Genomic DNA, 19126 nt, shown 5'->3' with positions numbered 1-19126 from the left:
CTTTCCAATGAAGGTGCTTTTCATTTCAACGTGGATAATAATTATATGTTTCGTTTTTCTTCCCCATTTTCCATTAAATAACAAGACAGTTAATGATTTTTTTAATTTTACATTTGAACAGTATGTGGGAATAATATTCACGTGTAACAATAACTATTCGTTTCTAATTTACATATATTATAAGTGAATGCTTCTTATTATGTAGATGACTAGGATTAGGACTGAATATGGAGTGTAAATTTTTCTTTATATTAAATTAAGTTTATCCCCGTCGATTGAGGAATATAATGAAAGTAAAATTGCACTTGAAACATAAGTTTGCTGTTTATTTTGGCCGCAGTAATTAATGTCAATCGTTAATCGATGATTTTTTTATGCATTGAAACGAGAATGTTAAAATCGTAAAATTAAACTACTCGTCAAATTTGTTTTTTTTTAATTTTTTTATAAATAGCAAAGTGCTTCGGCATTATTCACTGTGTAAATACTGTCTCTCTTATGGACGAAAAATACCACTGCGATGAAATCACTCAGTAGTTCATTAATTTCTGGATATTTGTCGATTTTTGTATTAAAACAGACTAAGCACGATCAAGCTTAATTAATTCGTTGTTGTAGTTTCAACTGCGAACCCCTAATTATTCGGATGGAACACGTTGGAGTACCTCAACAATTATTTTCAGCCTTTGAATGTACTATTCGGTATTATTATAATATACAATATAATGCGTATGAAATAACGATTCCCTGAAACTGCCTATATTATTATTATCATCTTAGGAAATATTTGAATTAAACATCGATGCATTTTGTGAGCAAATAACGCGACTTTGAGTTGATATTTTGCATTACCCGGAGTGAAATGTTCATGAAAAATTACAACATTTCTGGAATTACGCAAAAAGTTGGCGATTTTTTCTTAAATATTTCTCTCCGCATGCGAAATCTGTACATTAACCGACCCGTTTTTCCTATTCCATCTGAATATCCAGATAAATCGAGGGGGTTCATTAAATATGTGCGTAATAAATAGAAATAAATAAATGCCGTCAATTCACTTGGAAAAATAAATTAAAAATCTTCTCATGACGCAGTGCAAGCCAAAAGCCAATGATCCCTCTCAATTATTTACACTTTGTTAGCCGCGAAGTTTCCGCGATACGTCCAGTATCACATTTATTTTTTTAAATATTTTAAATATACGAATAAAAGTGGACGTTTGAAATTCTCTTAATTTTTTAACAACTCCGGCGAATGAAATTACTCGATACCAAATGTATTTGTCTCTTCCACCGCCAGCAATAATTTTTCATATAAAATTTCAGGGGTCGGATAAGGCGGTAAATCCAATCTATTGAAACACGTGTGAGCTCTGTGAAGAAAATAGTTTAAATTAAATTTTTTTGACATATTATTTTAATGGTGAAGGAGCCAGAAATATTTTAAAATATTTTTAAGAGGCTAATACTGACCTTGGTAAACTATTTGGTCTTCCCCACTTCTCAATACAAAATCTTCTTGGTCCTGTAGACCCCCTGAGCGCGGCGAATCCCTCATACGGGATGCTGGATGTTCCAGTGACGAACTGAAGAAGCCTGAGTCGTTGTTCATTAGTAAATCTACTGATGCTACTCCAGAACCACTCGACGACTGGATGTCCATCATGATATCCACTCCTGTATTCAGTATGCGCCCTCCAGTCATTTAAATCAATTTCCGCAGCCCCAGCAATGACAAGTTCCAATTCACGTGCATCAAAGACCGAGACCAGTCGAGGATCGACCACTTCGTAGAATCCCCGGACAAGTGATTCAGTTTGTTCAGAAACTCCGCGCTCCAGTCTCCACCTGACGACTCTCTCCAAGTACTCCTTCTTATTTTTCTCAGTGACTGCAATATTGCGACCTCCAGGCTTTAACTCCCTCTCGGCAACACGTCCCAGGAGCTCCTCAGTAACCGAGAACGTCAGCTCTAGTGGTTCAATACTTATGTCCCGTTCCTTGATCCACATGAGACTCTGGTGGAACTCCTGATCGAGACTCTCTAGATCGCTGAGACTAGCTGGTAGCCTGAGAAGAGCCTTGTAAAATGGTCTAGTGAAAAATGCATCGAGCAAATATTGATGGACAAGGGCTAATCCCAAGACTCTCCCTGAGAATCTAAACCAGTCATGATAATTGTCGACAAAAGCCGACATGGGTGACACCTGAACAGTATATGTATCATTAGCAGAGTATTCAAATAGACCATAATAAGGATTAAAGAGCTCTCGAGATAAATGAAAGAAGAATTCCCTGGAGGGACCCCCGTAGTCTAAGCCCTCCTCGTGATCAAAGATCACCACAAGTTTTCCCTTCTGTAAGTCCTTCTTGGAAGCCGCCATGATCCTAGTGAATGCGTCCTCGAGTAGATGCTCCCGTCGAATATGGAGCTTGAGTTTTCCCGGACCCTGGCCGAATCCCTTACTCTCAAGTTTCCTGTAAAACGTCCTAAGTTTTGCCTCAAAATCTCTTCTGTAAGGGGCTGGAGCACGTGCCGAGGCCCTCGTCAATCCAGGCGAGGCGTGAGGACTACCAATTGGCGAGCGTCCAATATTACCGGGTACGTAAGACATTATCTCCTGCTCGAATAGACTCAACAGCAGTGCCAGAGGCACGTCATGGCCCAATCGTTGGAGAGCTGTCGCACCTTCCACTCGTATCGTATTGACTTTCTCTCTGAGGGCTATATTTTGGCCAAGTGCAGCATGTCGTTCCTTCAAAATGTCCATTATATTCGGTTGACGAAGAAACGCAACCACTTTGTCGTTGTAAGCGACAGGTATATCTGGGGTAGTCGTCACTCCGGATTGCTGGGGTCTCGGTGGAGGAATAGGGGCTTCATCTAGGAGAGCTCTGGGATGGGCTACCTCAGTCGGTAGTCTAGGATCGATAAATGATGTTGCCTTTCTGGCGTGACTTATGAAAAATCTTTTCCCAGTCCGGTCGAATTTCGATTCGTACCCTCGGGGTAGCTCTTTACCAGTGTCAGCGAAGAAATTAATAAGTGCTACTAGGTCCCTGTTGTGCTCGTACCTTGGAAAAACAAAGGGATCCCTTCGGATTCTGCTTATCATATGTTTCAAGCTTGGATTTCTATTGTAAAGCTCCATGGCATCTAGATTTGTGTGGAGAACGTTGAAGAAATCCGGTCGGGAGAGGAATAAAACTGGGGGAATAGTGGATATATCAAAAGGCTCAGGATTAGGATCAGTCGATCTCTCAGACGTCCTACGTTCGTTGCTCTCACCCTGGGCGCCGTCTGTATCAATGCGATCGATATTATCTGGCCGAGAGATTGTTCTTCTCACACTCTGGTATCGTCTGTCCAACTGTTGCCTCCGCATCTCGCAGCCAGTGTTTCTCGATGCCTGTCCCGGCCTCTGCCAAGTGGTCGTGCGATTGACATGATCAATGTAAAAAACACGTCCATGGCTATCAATTCTTGCCTCCCAGGACGGTGGTAGGGGTTCCTCACTCATCAGAGAAGAATTAGCAGTGGAAGAGCACATTGGCAAGGGCCTCAGTGGTTTCGGACGATGAGTCGGGGTTGGTGGGCACTCAGACTGAGGTCCAGTTCCACTGGTGCTGGTCCCTGACATCCCTGGTCTCATCAACGGTCTGTGAGATCTTGGAGAACTGAGGAGAGCGATGCTCTTTGTCACTGCTGTACGAGGCTTCAATCCTGCTGCCTCGTCCACATCGACGATTTCAAAACCAAAGCAGTCCTCTGGACGACAGGGGACCAGGTGCTTGTGGGTGTGAAGAGCGTTACTCCTGTGCAAGGGCTTGTGGACAGCCCGAGGGGGCAGTGGTGGGGGATTTGGGTAGAGGCTATCGAACGGTGGTCCTAATGATGATGATGATGATGATGACTCACCGCCTCCTGTGCTCCTCCACAACTGGTAATACTCAACCTGTGGTCCATTTCCATTGAGACTTCGTTGTTTTTTACTGCAGAGTTCTTTGGGCGTGTCTTCATTCATCCGTTGAGGCTCTGTGTCGGAATTGCTACCTTCACTGCTGTACGAAATACGAGGCTCTATATCCATTCCCTGAGCCTCCTCATCTTCTTCCCTCTGTTGAGAATTCGAGCCCGATGGCTCAAGCAGGGCTGATGCACTCCCCTCTAGCTCTATTCTCTGGGCTGCCTCTGCAGCTTCGAAGAGGTTAACTAAGCTAGGAAGCTTGAAGGGTTTCTTCAAATCAATTTTTACCTCACAATCGGGGATGTCAGAGTCAGGTAGTCCTATTGATGAATTCTTTGAGGAAGTGGAGGGAAGGAGGGAGAAGGAGTGAATGCCCTCTATAAGCGAGGCTGTACCAGCCTCTGAGGAGTCAGCACCCGTGTGCTGCTGATCGTTGGTACATGCCTCGTCTGAGTTGTTGGTATCGTCGTCAGGAAAGAAACTGTTGTGGTTATTCAGTAGTCTTGATGGTTTTTCTGAGCTATGGGACTGACGATTACTCTTCAAGAATTCTTTTTTTCTTATCATATTTTTACGGTGAGGCTCTTTGATGCATGAGAATGACTGCGAGTAGCTGGGAGATACCTCTACATTATCGAGTGATTCTTGCATAAATTTTTTGTCCATTGTTTCGGCATTTGATAACTCATTTGATTCTGTGCTCTTATCGTTATCAGTGTCTTGGGGAGATGAACTTTGTGTGCCATTCTGATATCGCTCTTCCGGTGGGAGTGGATAATTTTTATCTTTTTTTTCGGTGGAATTATTAATGTCTGATGTCTCAGTTTGCTTGGAAGATTTTGATAATTGCTCAGTCGAGTCTCGATTGTTTGATGAATTACTCAGTACTGGAAATGCATCAGAGGTCGACTGGTGACTGTCTGAGATGCCATTTTCATTAGTGTGGGATGATGACTTACTGACAACCATGCTTGCATGATTTTCTAATGATTCTGGAGTTTTGCTACAGCTCTCCTGGTTTGGCTTCATTTCCATATCATTGGCAAGCGGGTTCGGGGGATCAATTCATTGCTGGAGGATTTTGGTAACTCCAACGATTGGATCGGATTGGATACGTACCTGCCAATTGAAAATAATTTTGTCAATAACTGTAATTTAATCTTTATTTTGATGCCAATAGTAGGTAGGTGATAGTGATCACTGGTAAATTTAATTTGAATACGTGACTTCATGTTATCAGTTCCATTATGATTAATCGGTAGATCGATTAAAGCTACGTCAACATTGTGGATGAATCCAGTTGCTAGCTGGGATGAGTAAATGGACAAGGTCGTTTTGGAGAGAGGGACGAGCTGTGATTCAGCATAATTATCGAATCATGTTGATGATTACAGGAATTTTTTTATCGAGAGGCTGGCTAATGTATTGAAAATTAGCTCAAAACTTCAGTGAAACGTCAAATTATCACGATTCAAATAGATGTACTCACCTTTATGGCCATCATTCTGTTCCCCGTTGTATCCACTTTATTCATTCCCCATCGTCACTCCTTTGCCACGAGTTATCCTTCATTATCATATTGTTATGGAGTTGTTTTTGGAAATTATTTTTCGCTAAGCAACTACACGAATTTCCGGGGGATAAGTTTGACACAAGGATAACGCGAGAGATGGTCTCTACAAGAATACAAGAGCTAGTGACATTAGTGATCAGTTGCCTATATTGGTACTAGGGATTTGCGAAACTTTTCTAGTGAAGGAAGTATTCAAGTTACCAACGGTCGAGTTGCCAGAACCTTCATGTCTACAAGGAACATGTAGTTCTAGCGGGAAAATTCACAGTGAGTATTCAAAAAACTGATTAAATTTCTGAATCCTCAATGTTTGCATCGAGTTTTGAACAAAGAGAACAAAATCGATTATGTCCTTTTTTTATCCACGAAGATCGCGTCAAGATTCTATTAGTAAAAAATGAATAAATCAATATATTAACTGAATGAAAATTTTAGCTCTCTCACACCCCGGTGCATTAAAATCAATTACAATTTTTAATTGCCTCAGGAATCTTTGTTAGGACTAACGCATGTTGGTCATGTTGGACACTTGGATGTGTAGGGGTCATCCCCGAAAATTTTCCCCCAAGCGTAAAATCGAGTTGATCGATCCCTCGAGGAGTTTGCGTACTGGCAAACACCCACGCATCATCGGCAAATTGTCAATTTTCCATACTTCCGATGTCTGGAGTCGCTGAACATAGTAGCATCCCCGACAAAGTTCGTGTCATCGATAAATATTCAGGAATAGAACTCTAAAAGGTAACGATCATAAGAAATCTATTTTTTTTTACCATCGAGGAGGTCATCGCATGACCTGATAATTGTGACAAATCAATAGCACGTGCAGAAGACAGCTGTTCTCATTGAATAATTAATCCATTCAGGTAATATTCCTGAAGAAAATGCCGTCAGTCAGGCGAATGATCCTTGGGCATGTGATGTCTGGAATGTGCACCAGGATGAATCGAACGAAACGATTAGACGGGGATTCAATGGAAACCCCATTGAAACGATGTTTAACAACATTCGATATGACTCTATTGGGTAAGTGGAGAGATAGTGCATACACTTTGCTGCATCTTAGATCCACTAGTTGCAATGCAAAATTCAATTGTTTTCCACAAATATTTTCAAAGCCACTGAACAAGTTGAATTTTAAAAATATACATCTATGGTGTTGATAGGTGTCGGCCACATGGTGGGTGCCGGTATATATGTCCTCACCGGGAGTGTAGCCCACGAGATAGCAGGCCCAGCAGTGATTCTATCATTTCTCCTAGCGGGTCTGGCCTCGCTTCTCGCAGCTTTCTGCTACGCGGAGTTCGGGGCCCGAGTCCCAAGAGCAGGCAGCGCCTACGTCTACACTTATGTATCAGTTGGTGAATTCTGGGCATTCGTAATTGGTTGGAACATAATCCTGGAGCACATGATAGGCGCGGCGTCGGTGGCCCGCGCCTGGTCGGGCTACGTCGACTCTCTCTCCGGTGGAGTCCTCAGTAATTGGACGCAAGAGGCATTCTCTGGCCTGGAAATGGGCGAACCCCTGGCTCAATTTCCGGATCCTCTGGCTGCCCTGCTCTGCCTTTTCTACGCACTCCTCCTCGGTTGCGGCGTTAAAGCCTCGGCGCGACTCAACTCCGCTCTGACCCTCGTCAACCTCGCAGTGATTCTCCTCGTTATTACTCTTGGGTTTCGTTACGCCAATTTCGATAATTGGTGGAATTCCGCTCATGGAGGATTTCTCCCATTTGGTTTCACCGGCGTTCTGGCTGGAGCTGCCAGCTGTTTCTACGCCTTCGTCGGCTTTGATTCGATCGCGAGCTCGGGGGAAGAGGCGCGAGAGCCCAGTCAGAGTATTCCCAAGGCGACAGCTCTCTCGATGGCTATTGTCACATTGGGATATGTCAGCCTCAGTGGAATGCTTACCCTGATTGTTCCCTATAGGGATATAAATCCGAGTGCTGCACTACCGGAAGCCTTCGCGGCTAACGGCGTCACTTGGGCTAAGTACGTTATCAGCATCGGTGCACTTTGCGGCATGACGACGACTCTTTTCGGCTCTCTCTTCTCCCTTCCGAGAATCATGTACGCCATGGCTAGCGATGGATTGCTCTTCTCATTCCTGGCTCGAGTCAACGAGCGAACTCAAATTCCCTTGATCACTCTGGCTATCAGTGGAATTTTGAGTGCACTCATAGCACTGCTCTTCGATCTCCGGCATTTGGTGGAATTCATGTCTATCGGGACGTTCCTAGCGTACACCATCGTATCGGCTAGTGTCATTGTTCTTCGATATCGACCGCATCAACCCCTCGACGGACTTCCACAGAGCTTGAGGTGCAAAGATAAGACAAGTGAATTGGAATCACCGGCAAGTGACAGCTCAGCGACAAGCAGCAGCATTGCTGGATCCTCATCGCCTGATCATTCTGAGGTAAAAGCTTTCTGACGAATAATTTTATCTATTAATATTGAATTTCAGTTCACTCCCAAGATGAATGAAAATAAATTTCAGTTACTGGACAGTGAACATTTGAATCCCGTTGGTCGTTTGAAGAAACGCTACACATGGCTGTCAAACATCATTGGCTCCTGGGAGCCAGGCACAGCTGTAGTCGCTGCCGTGATCATCTATACCGGTGGATGTGCCTGCATCTGCATCCTCACAATCATGAAGATGGAGACCTGGTGGGACGACATCCTCTACGTCTATATGCTTCTGGTAACAGTGGCCAGTCTTCTCGTCATTGGAGCTCACGAGCAGTCACCTCCGGCCAACGATAAATTTCGAGTACCTCTCGTCCCCTGGATCCCCGCCCTCAGCATCTACACGAATGTTTTGCTTGTCAGCCACCTACACATTCTGACTTGGTTCCGATTTCTTATCTGGATGTTTATTGGTAATTTTAGTTTTGAGGTTGATTGAAAGAATTGAAGTAAAAAGAAAGGAAAGAAAAAAATGTTAAAAATCATTTATTTATTTGGCAGGAATGTTCATCTACTTCTTGTACGGTATCCACCACAGCATTGAGGCGACTGGTCCCAACTCCTATTCCGTTCTCATGACGACTCTGGAAGCCGAGCAAGCCCAAGCACGCAGCAAATGGGGCTCCGGTTTAAAATTCAAAGCGGCTCGCTCGCAATCTCAGAAGAATGCCGATAAACAACCGATTCTATCGAGTGACTCATACAATCGTTAACTTTTCAATCAAGTACAAGATGATGGTTGAATCATTTTAGTTATAAATACAAATACCGAATCCCCACGATTTTTGTTCAACCAAAAAAGACTGCATTCATCACACTCACCACATTCATCATCCAACAGTCGCTGAGCGTACAATGGACGTTAGATTTTCTATATTTTTCTCGAAATAGAGTGAATTATTAGCGGACGAAAAGTGTTGATCTATTCATATTTTATGTTGTACCATAGGCCTGTAGGGAATTCAGCGCTCGCTATTTTCGTCTGTGATTAATGTTGTAAAATTTCAGAGAAATACATCTAATTTGATCAAGATTCTGTACTTATTTATATATCGACATGAAAATTTTTTACCTCTTCATTATTTTTTCCTTTTTCACTTCTGTAAAAACCCATTGAATAACTCCACATATTTTCCTCATTAACAATCCATCATCTACCAATGGCGGCTATAAAAGTACCCCAATTGATTAACACTGACAGAAATGAACACTAAAATCCCTGAGAGGCCAGATCTCCAAGAGCCTTATACTTATAGTGCGATTCGCAGCAACACCATGTGCAGGTTATTATTGTTAATTATCAATTCATCGATAGTTTACGTACTTCTCAATACAAGCACAAGCACGTGCCATCAGTTTGGACCGTACGTGTCTCACGATGACGATAACGACGACGATGACACCCCTGGCTGTCCTGTGCTTCGAAGAGGAGAGAAGCTGCGTCAACCCTGGAAAGATGAAGCTCCTGGGGAACCAGTGACTACGCCTAAATCGCAGCTTTCTACAAGCCCAGTGTCAGATTCATCTGGCTTTGATCTGGACCCTCGTTGGACTAATGATGAAACTGGGGTCATCATAAAAATTCTCTTCAACGACCATCCGCTCGTCAAGAGAACGACACTCAAGAATGAGTGTGGGGTGGGTGAAAAATGCGATTGAAAAAGAAAGAATAAAAGTGGAATTAATAAAATTTTCATTTAAATAAATTGTTTTATTCTTTATTTACAATTTTTCAATGATAAATGAATCTTTCTAAAAACATGCTCATTAAACTCGTTGGAATGGTGGCATACAAACTGAAGAATTTCGGTCATTATTGTGCTGATTTGAACAGTTCATTCAATTTTCAAAGGTCAATCGAAAATATTTCGTGTTCAATAAATAAATGGATATGGAGGAGTTAATGAAACAATCGGATGAATTATCATGAATAAAGATCTAGACAACCAGTAAACGTTAACTCCTGTGCGACACGACTTTCCAATCACTCATCGGTCTGGACTGCAAGTAATTTATTTTCCTTTTTCCCCATCTGAACCATATGATTCCAATTAATACACAGACGATGCTCTCAAGGTAAAATCCATCTAGTCGTGTGATACACTTGCCATTGAGCTCGCATTGCTGAGAAACAAGGAAAATTGAAGAATTGGTAATGTCGTTTTCTACGAATGTTGATTTTTTTTAATTGGGGGAAAAATTGAATGGATTTTTCACTATGTTCCTTAATAAAATCTCATCGGTGAAATATTTATACCCCTACCATTCATTTGAATTTCTTAACAATAAAAAAACCATTCACCCAATAATTACCTCTTGTGCCGCGGGTGTAGCACAATCATTACTGACATCACTGCTGCACGATTTCCAAGTGAGAGCATCGACGAACCAGAGTGCAGCTGTCGTGGGCCAGTTGCCTCCGAGATTGCAAAGTGTATTCAGGAACGTCATGTAAGTTCCACCCACAGCAGGATCACTCACTTTGGCAAAAAATGCCATAGAAGCAACAAACATACTACTTACTGTTATCTACAATAAAGTAAAAAAAAATAAGTGCAATAGAATTTTCACCCAGTCTTGGAGAGAGAAATAATGCGATTCTTTACCTGATGGAAAACATATAGGAGAACAAGGAGGACAAAATAATACGGCGAAACCTCGCCATTATGTATGAAAAAGGGTGTTATCCACACCAATCCCGCGGCGATCAGACCGCACAAGAGTCTGTAAGGCATGGCTTTCAGAAAGACATCAAGTGGTCGAGGGCCCACAGTGTGTCTGGATATGGCTAATGGCAAGACAATCTGCAGTGGTATCAGAGGAACTGCCATCAAGGCTATTTTTTCTTTTGGTACACCGACGTCTATAAGCTTCAAGCCTGTCACGGCATCACACGCAGAAAATCCAATCTAATAAAGATATTGACGTAGTTCTCATAAGAATAAATCAATATTGAATAAAATAATTAATGAAAAAAATAATTACCTTGGAAGTAAGTAGAATCAAAGCTGTCATTTTAATAGTTGGTAATTTCATTGTAGCCCAGAGTAAACTGTACGAGTGTTTTACATCTTCCCAGAGATCATTTGTTTGGGAATGTTGTTCATCAGTTTCACGTTTGAAAATAGCAACCATCGAGGTGCAAACGATAAAAGCCCATCCCCAAAAGTATAAAAATCCTGATGCATGAAGAAATAAAATTACAATTGTATTTTCAAAATTAGTTGAATAAATTTCAATAAAACGTTAATTAAACTAAACTGAGATAAGTCAACTTTTGAATAATTGGAGAAACATTACCAGGCAGTGTTATAAGTCCCTCAGTCGCTGGAGTGGACCGAAGATATGCATTACAAAATTCAGGAGACTCTAGTGCCATGAAAAGAACATATCCTAAGAAATATCCTGCAGTCTGACCAACGCTATTGCAGGTGGAAGCATATCCTACATTGTTTCTAGAATTAACAGCAGAAATATTTACTTTATGATAATGATAATGACTGAATACTAATGTTATGATAAAAAAGTCAAATGAGCTGAGAAATTCTTCACTTCCTTTCCTCCAATAGTAGTACATATTATTTTTATAAAAGAGTCAAATGTTAATTTTACCTCTTCAACATCGTAAGTGCCCAGCCATCGACAACAATATCTTGAGTTGCCGCAAGCACATTAAGCGAAAAAAATAATACGGTAAGTAATCCAATACTCGGCTGACTATCATTCATCCACTGTTGCACATGTCCGGACAAATACAGCATGAACATACCCATGGTGTATTGTATGGGTATTAGCCATGTCTTTCGTCTCCCAAATTTCTGGGAGTATATTGCATCGACAATTGGAGCCCAGAATAATTTTAGGGAGAATGGCCACAGAACGAAACTAAATTCCGCCTAGTGAGGAAAAGTTTTAGAATATTAAGTAGAAATATATTTTTTTATATTATTATTATTATTCATTGATATCATAATAGCCACATCTATTCTAGCTGAATTAACGAATTGCTTTAGAATTAGAAAAAATGTACCTGTTGTTTATACGATACATGACTATTCTGAAGGATCATTGGAATAGCACTGCACAATCCGAGCGGGATACCCTGGAGGAGATATAAGAACAAGAGGAGGGCAATACTGCCTTCATCTCCCCGGATATTTCCTGATTCATGATCATCATGGGTACTGAGCTGACCGTACTCGATGGAATCTTGTCTACCATTTTTACGTTTCATTGTGAAAGCTCTACAATTTTTTCAACCTTGAAATTTTAAATAACTGTATGCAATCACTCCATTATTCCACCATAAATAAATTGATAAATATCCAACTCACCAAAAACCAATTGACATACGTGATGAATTTTCTCTCTCTAAAACGCATGTAGTAGTAACTACTGGAATCCCGTTATTCACTATTTCTTAGATTTCTAATCACTGATTGAGGTACTCGATGAACATTCATTTCTGCAAGGCGTAACCTATTGCAGTAACATCTGATCCCTTGATTTTGGTAAATCACACTATCACTTCATTTCGAGAGTAAATAAATCAGCTTCGTCGGTGAGATTCCACGTCTCACCGTCATTAAATTCGCGAATAGTCCACTGGATAGAAATTCTCAATCGATATTCTTCGCTGTCAAAAAATATTTACTATAACCACTCCGTAAATCAACTGTGCTACAATTCACTGACAATATTGTCACCGATTTGCCACGTTGTGGCTGTTTGTATCTGTATTTTATCAGCAGTTGTGGGTGAATCGTGTGACTGGTGTGTTAGTACGTGGTCGAATAGGAGTACCTGGCGCGAATCCGTGGCCATTGTGATAGATTCAAAAAAAAAGAATTCCATCAAACCGTCTGAATTATTAATATTTGTAAAATTTTTCAGTGAGTCTATCGCAATTGAAATAAAGACTATGTGACAGAATTTAATTTTTTTTCAGTACTTACAAAATAAAGATTAATCAACAGAGTTCAGTCTAGAGTCATCACGAAACGAAAGATGATTCTATTTATTTATCATTTTTATTATTAATTTTGTAGAAAAAGAAATTACATTCATACAAAATTCCCGGAGTTTAAAAACAATCCAGTAAATTTAGTTAATTCTAAATTATTTGTCCAATTCTATTTTCATAAATTTTCTCGAAGCGATTGTTGCGCTCCTGACGATTGTCAATAGCACTAACCCGTTCCTCGAAAATGATGCAGTGTCGTGGGACCGTGAGTGAGTGAGAAGAGGACGTGAGATCACCATTAAAAGCCTTGTGAGTCGATTGTTTGCCGTTTCTACCCAATTTTCATAGTAATTTTCCTCCTTCCAATGGAAAGAGAATAAAAAAGTCACCATTGAAGACATCAATGTTACACTAACGGGTGTTGATTGTCGAGAAGAACGTGAGAATGCCCAAACATTGGGCAATTTGAGGTATCGCAATTGCTCCAATTTCTCCCTCAAGAGGGAATTGAAACACTGCAGGAGAGGTAAATATAGGAAACAATCTAATCTTGCATACATAGGAAGACCGTTTAAAAATTTTCATAATCAATTTACACACGAATAATTTGATATAAAGTAGTGATGCTCCAATTCCGTACCCACTTTATTTATGCTTATGTCAATTTAATCGATTGTTCCATGCGATTGATCAACATCATGAAGGAAAAATAAAGAGCTCACATGAATAACAATGATATTGGTAAAGAGTTAAGACACTCCCCGTGAATCGTGAGTCAGCTGCAAATCCCCCTCTCAGTAACATTGAATTAATCATCAATCCTGTCGTGCGACAGTCCCCGGTAGCTTAATAACCCATTGAAATTACGTTAATGCAGATTCAACATAATAAACAATGTCGGCCCCACCACCCCCACCGCCACCAGCATTTAACATCAGCAGCGTATCCAGCGCTGATCCACAGGGTAGAAATCAATTACTGCAGTCAATTAGAGCTGGAAAGCAGCTGAAAAAAACGGTCACTGTTGATAAGAGTGCACCAGCAATCTCAGGTAAACATTGACTACCTTCCTCCCCATGAAACTGAAACTAGTGGAATAATGCTTGGAAACAATTAAACTAGTACAGTGAGTGGTTGGTAATTAATTAGCAATATTTATTAAATGAAATATATATTTTTTTCCAATCCGCATTTATTTTCTCACGTCTTTGAAAATATTTCAATCCCAAAGAAAATCATCTCCTCATTACCCCCCTTAACCCACAATCAACCTGAAAAATTCCAGGAAAAGTAAAAAATGGCTTGAGTCCGAATTCTCCAGCATCTCCGAGTGTCCCCTCGAGTACCAATAGTACGATCACAAGTGGCCCAATGGCTTTAGGTGGACTATTCGCCGGAGGGATGCCAAAACTGAAGCCCACCGGCTTGAGAACAGCAATAGTCGAGAAAGAAGTCTCCTCGCCCCCGGCTACCCACTCCTCAGGAACGATGAAGCGGGGCCCACCCCCAGTACCTCCCCCAGCGGCGCAAAAGCCACAAATGCAGACTGAAAGTCCCCCAGAGCCATCGAAAGGCTTTGGAAAACCAACCCTGGCGCCAAAGCCCCCTGGACCTCCCCCAGCCATCATCTCGGGCTCCTCGACCCTCCAGAAGCCTTGCCCACCACCAAAAAAGCTAGATTTACTTCGCAGCGGTGGTGTATCGAGGGCTCAAAGCATGCGACTGCCCCGCTCACCCCCTGTCCTGGCTCCAAACTCATCATCACTCCACCAATCTCAGGACTGTCTCAACGAGACCCACCAGAGGCCCATAAACAGAGTCCTGAGACCACCAGTGGCACGACCGCCCTCACCTCCGATTTCCAGAAACCCCAGTGGATCCTTAGGGCCGACAATGCGCGCAGCACCACCTCCACCGTCGAGAACCACCGTGACAGCCCCTAGTATGCCACCACCGCCCCCACCACCCCCCCATCGTTCCATTGTGACTCATCAGAGAATAGCTCCTCAACCACCACCCACACCACCAACTCGGAACCTATCGTTATCAAATGGTCAGAGCTCAGCGACAAGTAGTCAAGACCTTGAAGCAAGATTTATCGATCAATTTCACTCCATATCGACATTCCCGTCACCAGAGCCATTTCGAGGTGTACAAAAATTCTACAATAGTAAAAATGGTGAGATTAACAATCAGTCCTTATTCGGGTTTGCGATAAAACGTCAGTCTTGCCAATTTGATATTTAATAACACAATTATTCAATGTTGCAGTTTATAAATTGATGTTCTCTTCATTTTTTTTTTCAAGTTCATCGTTTGATTATTATTTGTAAACGAGCTTTGTAACGCATGGGCGCTTAATACATCGGTTCATTTAACTCAATTTTAAATTAGCACTATTTTTAATTCTATTTGTTGTTGTGAAAATGCACTCTCCACTTCCCTTTCCTAATCTTACTTTCAGTTTCGATGAATGATTTGATCAGTCTGAATGATAATTTAACAATGCATCTATCGTTTTATCATTTTATCTTTTCTCTGCATCATGAGCCTCTAATGATACTCTCGCTACCTCGCACTAGCATGTGTCTCTGAAAATAATTGGCATTTGGGAAAATAAAAACAATGAGAAAACCGAAAATTCCAGCAGCAAAGCAACAAGCACCGGCACCACCTCTGCAATCGAGTCCCACACCCAGTACCATGGTTCAATTGAACGCTTCAGCTGGTGGTAGACAGTGGCAACACAATGCAGCATCCTCGGCGTGTTGATAAATTGTTCATTAATCATTAAATCGATAGTTACGCGATGGGACTGTTATTTTGTAAATAACATTAATTTCCACTGATATTGCTGCAAATAAAGCTCAACATCGATGATTTATGAGGAGCCGTTGAGTTTATGCATTAATGGCCAAATGTATAATTTATAAATATAAATAGTCATTTAGAACGACCAGTAAAATTGTAATACTATTAAACAGATCATAATTACATTACTTAGAGGAATAACAATTTCTTATTATTGCAGTAATTTTCATAATGTTTCATTGCTGTTCATTATTTTTTTTATTAAATAGTTAAGAATTTTCAATTTCAAAATCATCTGTAGAAACGTACCTACATCGAATTACCTATGGGCCTTCCGTTAGGCAGTAATATTCGTGGCCAAAGCACACGATATTTAAATACACAGTGGTGAGGAGTCAGTTAGCGAGGTCCAGTTTAAAAAATGATTTCTAAGCTTCCAATTCTTTCTCAATGATTTTCCGATATTCATCGAAGCCACCTTCGATACATCGCACTGATCCCTGGCCGCAGACCCAAAGTTCTGTACACACTAATCGGATCAAACGCTCATCGTGAGACACAAGGATAACACCAGCCTGTGAATAAAAAAAATATTTTCACTGCATCATTTTTATTTGTTGTAATTTTTGCGGCTTAATCAAAAATATAGCACAATTATGATTCGAATTTTTATCAATTGATAAAATAAATAAACAAATAAATTACTGCAATATACATACCTGACATGTATTGAGAGCTCTTCCCAGTGCCTCTATCGATTCGATATCGAGATGATTGGTGGGCTCGTCGAGAACGAGAAAATTGGGCATAGCAGCACACATAAGAGCAAATGCAACCCTGGACTTTTGTCCTCCAGATAGAGAGCAAATCGTTTGCAGTGCAAGGTCCCCACTCACTCCAAAACTACCGAGCATTCTCCTGTACTCCTCCGTTGGCTTCCCTAGAATATAAGATTATGCTACAGTGAATCAATTCGTCACTCATATATTTGAGCTATTTATGGCATCGTCATGACTGTTCGCAATTCTTCCTCGACACGCCATAATTACTTCAATATTATCATGAAATATTCACCTGGAAAATGATTTTGCAATAGTTCCACAGGACATACAGTCATATCGAGTTGATCCACATGATGCTGACTAAAATAACCAAATTTAAGATTTCGATGTATGTGAATAGTCCCGCGAGTTGGACTCAGTGTTCCTGTAATAATTTTCAACAGAGTAGTTTTACCGGCACCGTTCTCGCCAACTATACAAATTCGTGATTGGAGTGTGGCAGTGAGATTGACCCCGGTAAATATGTAATCACTATTTTTCGACGTTTCGTAACGAAATGAAACTTCATTCAACTGAAGTATTGGTGGACTGAGAGGTATGACATCAGGAAATCTCAGAGTAACTTCAGCCTCTTTTTCTACAGCCTTGAGTTCCGGCAATTTTTCCAGCATTTTAATTTTGCTCTGTACACTGGAGGCACGATTAGCATTGTATCTAAAACGATCAATAAATTCTTGAACATGTGCTCGTTTCGCCTGCTGAGCTTCATATTCCCTCTGTGCATTTTTCTCCCTCTCTCCCTTGGTTTTCTCGAACTGCTCGTAATTCCCCTTGTAAGCTTCGATCTTCTGCCCCTTGAGATAGAGTATGTCTGTAGGAACAGTATCCAGGAAGTTGCGATCGTGAGAGACAACAAGTAACGTAGTGGGCCAGCACTGCAGATACTTCTCCAGCCACAGAATGGCCTTGATATCTAACATATTAGTGGGTTCGTCGAGTAGCAGAAGATCAGGTCTGGAAAAGAGAGCCCGTGCCAGTGCCAATCTCATCCTCCAGCCTCCTGAGAAGGCTTTGGTTGGCCATGACTGTCTCTCCACTGAAAATCCCAGACCAGAGAGGATTGCCCCAGCTCTCGAGGGGGCCTTCTCCACCTCAGCTGTTTGCATCGCCTCGTAGACCTTGGCCAGTTCCTCACCCAATGTGTCATTCTTCCCTCCCTCCTTTTCGATCAACGCTTGGAGTTCTGCCTCACGACTCAGTAATGCACTTCTCTCAGTATCAGATTCGAGAACTGAATTGAGGGCAGATGTTTCGTCACCTGCCACCTCCTGCTCCACATGCAGTACGCGAACATGCGAAGGTATTCTCAACTGTTTATTCGATATCATTCGTAAGAGGGTGGTTTTTCCCAGGCCATTGCGTCCTATCAAACCATAACGACGACCGAACGCCAGAGTCAGATCAGCACCCTGAAGAAGAACTCTGTCGCCGTAGGCAACATCAAAGTTCTCAATTCTGATGTCCTGGGTTTTATTAGTTCCACCTTTACTCTCCATTCTGCTCTCCTTTTTACTCATCATTTGACTGGCACTGGCCGTGTCACTTGACTGATTTCCTATTGAATTATTCTTGCTGGGGTTCGAATCCTGTCCAGTTCGTTTCTCCTGCTTCTGCTGCAGTTTGGCTTCAGCTTTCTCCAATTTCTTAGCATCCACTTTCATGGTATCATCCCTCGTCGTTACCCAAATACTTTTTATTTGCTCTACCTGTTCCTCGAGAGTTGCAGCCATTGCTCCCAAATGCACAGGGGCGTTCAGGACTTTGTTCATCCCGTTCTGGCGTTTCTCGTGGATATTTTCACCGTCTCCACCGTTGGTGGTGCCTTTTAACATCGCTAGGAGGGTCTCGCATATTTGCCTGTTGATCATGAAAAGGAAAAAATCATGGGGTCCCATATGGAATTTGACGGTTGGATGAAAAAAAAATCAGATAGAGACAATTTCATCAATCATTACAATTGATATTTAAATTCGTTATTTTTTCGCGGACGATTCGATGTTCGAATGAGAATAACTGTCAATAAAAATGAAAAATAGGATAAATGAAATTCAAAAGGGTACAGACCTAACCTCTTTTTCAGGTTTGTCAGCTACCTCGTGCAACACTTGTCCAATGGCCTCGTACACCTCCTCACCATCTTCAAAGTCATCCTTTGAACTGTCAAGAATTCCTGAACCAGAAAAATTCCAGAGAACATTATCATGAAACTCATGCACTAAGAATAGAACTATTAATTGATTTCGAGGTTATCATTTGACAGTACCCTCAACATAATGATACAACTCGTCGTCTATAGTCGGAAATTGACTTCTAATATAATCACCACAGGCTGCCATACTCAAATCGAGCTGACACAGTCTTCCACTCACGCCTCTCAATTAATTAATTATATACAATGAATGATGGTCCTCGTTGCAGCACTATCTAGTTGGAAATAAACTGATACATCAAAAGGATTTTGTACAAAATTTTAACAGAGACAGACACATGTCTACTTGGGC

General features: G+C 41.3%; 5 protein-coding genes across 8 annotated transcripts; 2 read left to right on the top strand and 3 right to left on the bottom strand.

Moving 5' to 3' along the window:
- Nucleotides 1–93: 93 nt before the first annotated feature.
- Hecw (Hecw ubiquitin protein ligase) lies at nt 94–5002 on the bottom strand. The gene is made up of 2 exons (XM_064119702.1): nt 1473–5002; nt 94–1372 (listed from the first exon to the last, which is right to left on the bottom strand). The coding sequence occupies exons 1-2, from the start codon at nt 5000–5002 to the stop codon at nt 1261–1263; spliced, it is 3642 nt and encodes a 1213-aa protein (XP_063975772.1). The 3' UTR covers nt 94–1260.
- Nucleotides 5003–5684: 682 nt separating this feature from the next.
- On the top strand, nt 5685–9042 carry LOC135161800 (cationic amino acid transporter 4). The gene is made up of 6 exons (XM_064119720.1): nt 5685–5807; nt 6041–6281; nt 6407–6566; nt 6707–7956; nt 8038–8422; nt 8511–9042. Exons 3-6 carry the CDS (start codon nt 6425–6427, stop codon nt 8720–8722), a joined length of 1989 nt encoding a protein of 662 aa, XP_063975790.1. The 5' UTR covers nt 5685–5807; nt 6041–6281; nt 6407–6424; the 3' UTR covers nt 8723–9042.
- LOC135161117 (acetyl-coenzyme A transporter 1) lies at nt 8510–12737 on the bottom strand. Of its 2 annotated transcripts, none has more exons than XM_064118409.1 (8): nt 12344–12737; nt 12040–12269; nt 11622–11905; nt 11310–11464; nt 10995–11188; nt 10616–10918; nt 10323–10538; nt 8510–10133 (listed from the first exon to the last, which is right to left on the bottom strand). In XM_064118409.1, the coding sequence occupies exons 2-8, from the start codon at nt 12241–12243 to the stop codon at nt 9966–9968; spliced, it is 1524 nt and encodes a 507-aa protein (XP_063974479.1). In that variant the 5' UTR covers nt 12244–12269; nt 12344–12737; the 3' UTR covers nt 8510–9965. The 2 variants fall into 2 exon arrangements, with proteins under 2 accessions (XP_063974479.1, XP_063974481.1); XM_064118411.1 differs by having other exon boundaries at nt 12040–12253.
- A 468-nt stretch (nt 12738–13205) lies between these two features.
- LOC135161123 (uncharacterized) lies at nt 13206–15968 on the top strand. 2 transcript variants are annotated; one of them, XM_064118422.1, is made up of 4 exons: nt 13206–13498; nt 13850–14023; nt 14258–15151; nt 15623–15968. In XM_064118422.1, the coding sequence occupies exons 2-4, from the start codon at nt 13867–13869 to the stop codon at nt 15742–15744; spliced, it is 1173 nt and encodes a 390-aa protein (XP_063974492.1). In that variant the 5' UTR covers nt 13206–13498; nt 13850–13866; the 3' UTR covers nt 15745–15968. The 2 variants fall into 2 exon arrangements, with proteins under 2 accessions (XP_063974492.1, XP_063974491.1); XM_064118421.1 differs by having other exon boundaries at nt 15620–15968.
- On the bottom strand, nt 15187–19115 carry LOC135161798 (ATP-binding cassette sub-family F member 3). 2 transcript variants are annotated; one of them, XM_064119715.1, is made up of 5 exons: nt 18889–19115; nt 18690–18795; nt 16858–18482; nt 16503–16723; nt 15187–16358 (listed from the first exon to the last, which is right to left on the bottom strand). In XM_064119715.1, the coding sequence occupies exons 1-5, from the start codon at nt 18959–18961 to the stop codon at nt 16212–16214; spliced, it is 2172 nt and encodes a 723-aa protein (XP_063975785.1). In that variant the 5' UTR covers nt 18962–19115; the 3' UTR covers nt 15187–16211. The 2 variants fall into 2 exon arrangements, with proteins under 2 accessions (XP_063975785.1, XP_063975787.1); XM_064119717.1 differs by lacking the exon at nt 18889–19115 and having other exon boundaries at nt 18695–18795.
- Nucleotides 19116–19126: the final 11 nt, after the last annotated feature.

This window comes from Diachasmimorpha longicaudata, chromosome 4 (assembly GCF_034640455.1).
Source record: "Diachasmimorpha longicaudata isolate KC_UGA_2023 chromosome 4, iyDiaLong2, whole genome shotgun sequence".
Classification (NCBI taxonomy): domain Eukaryota; kingdom Metazoa; phylum Arthropoda; class Insecta; order Hymenoptera; family Braconidae; genus Diachasmimorpha; species Diachasmimorpha longicaudata.
The sequence above is the reverse complement of the archived record's forward strand: the minus strand, read 5'-3'. Positions and strand labels throughout refer to the sequence as shown.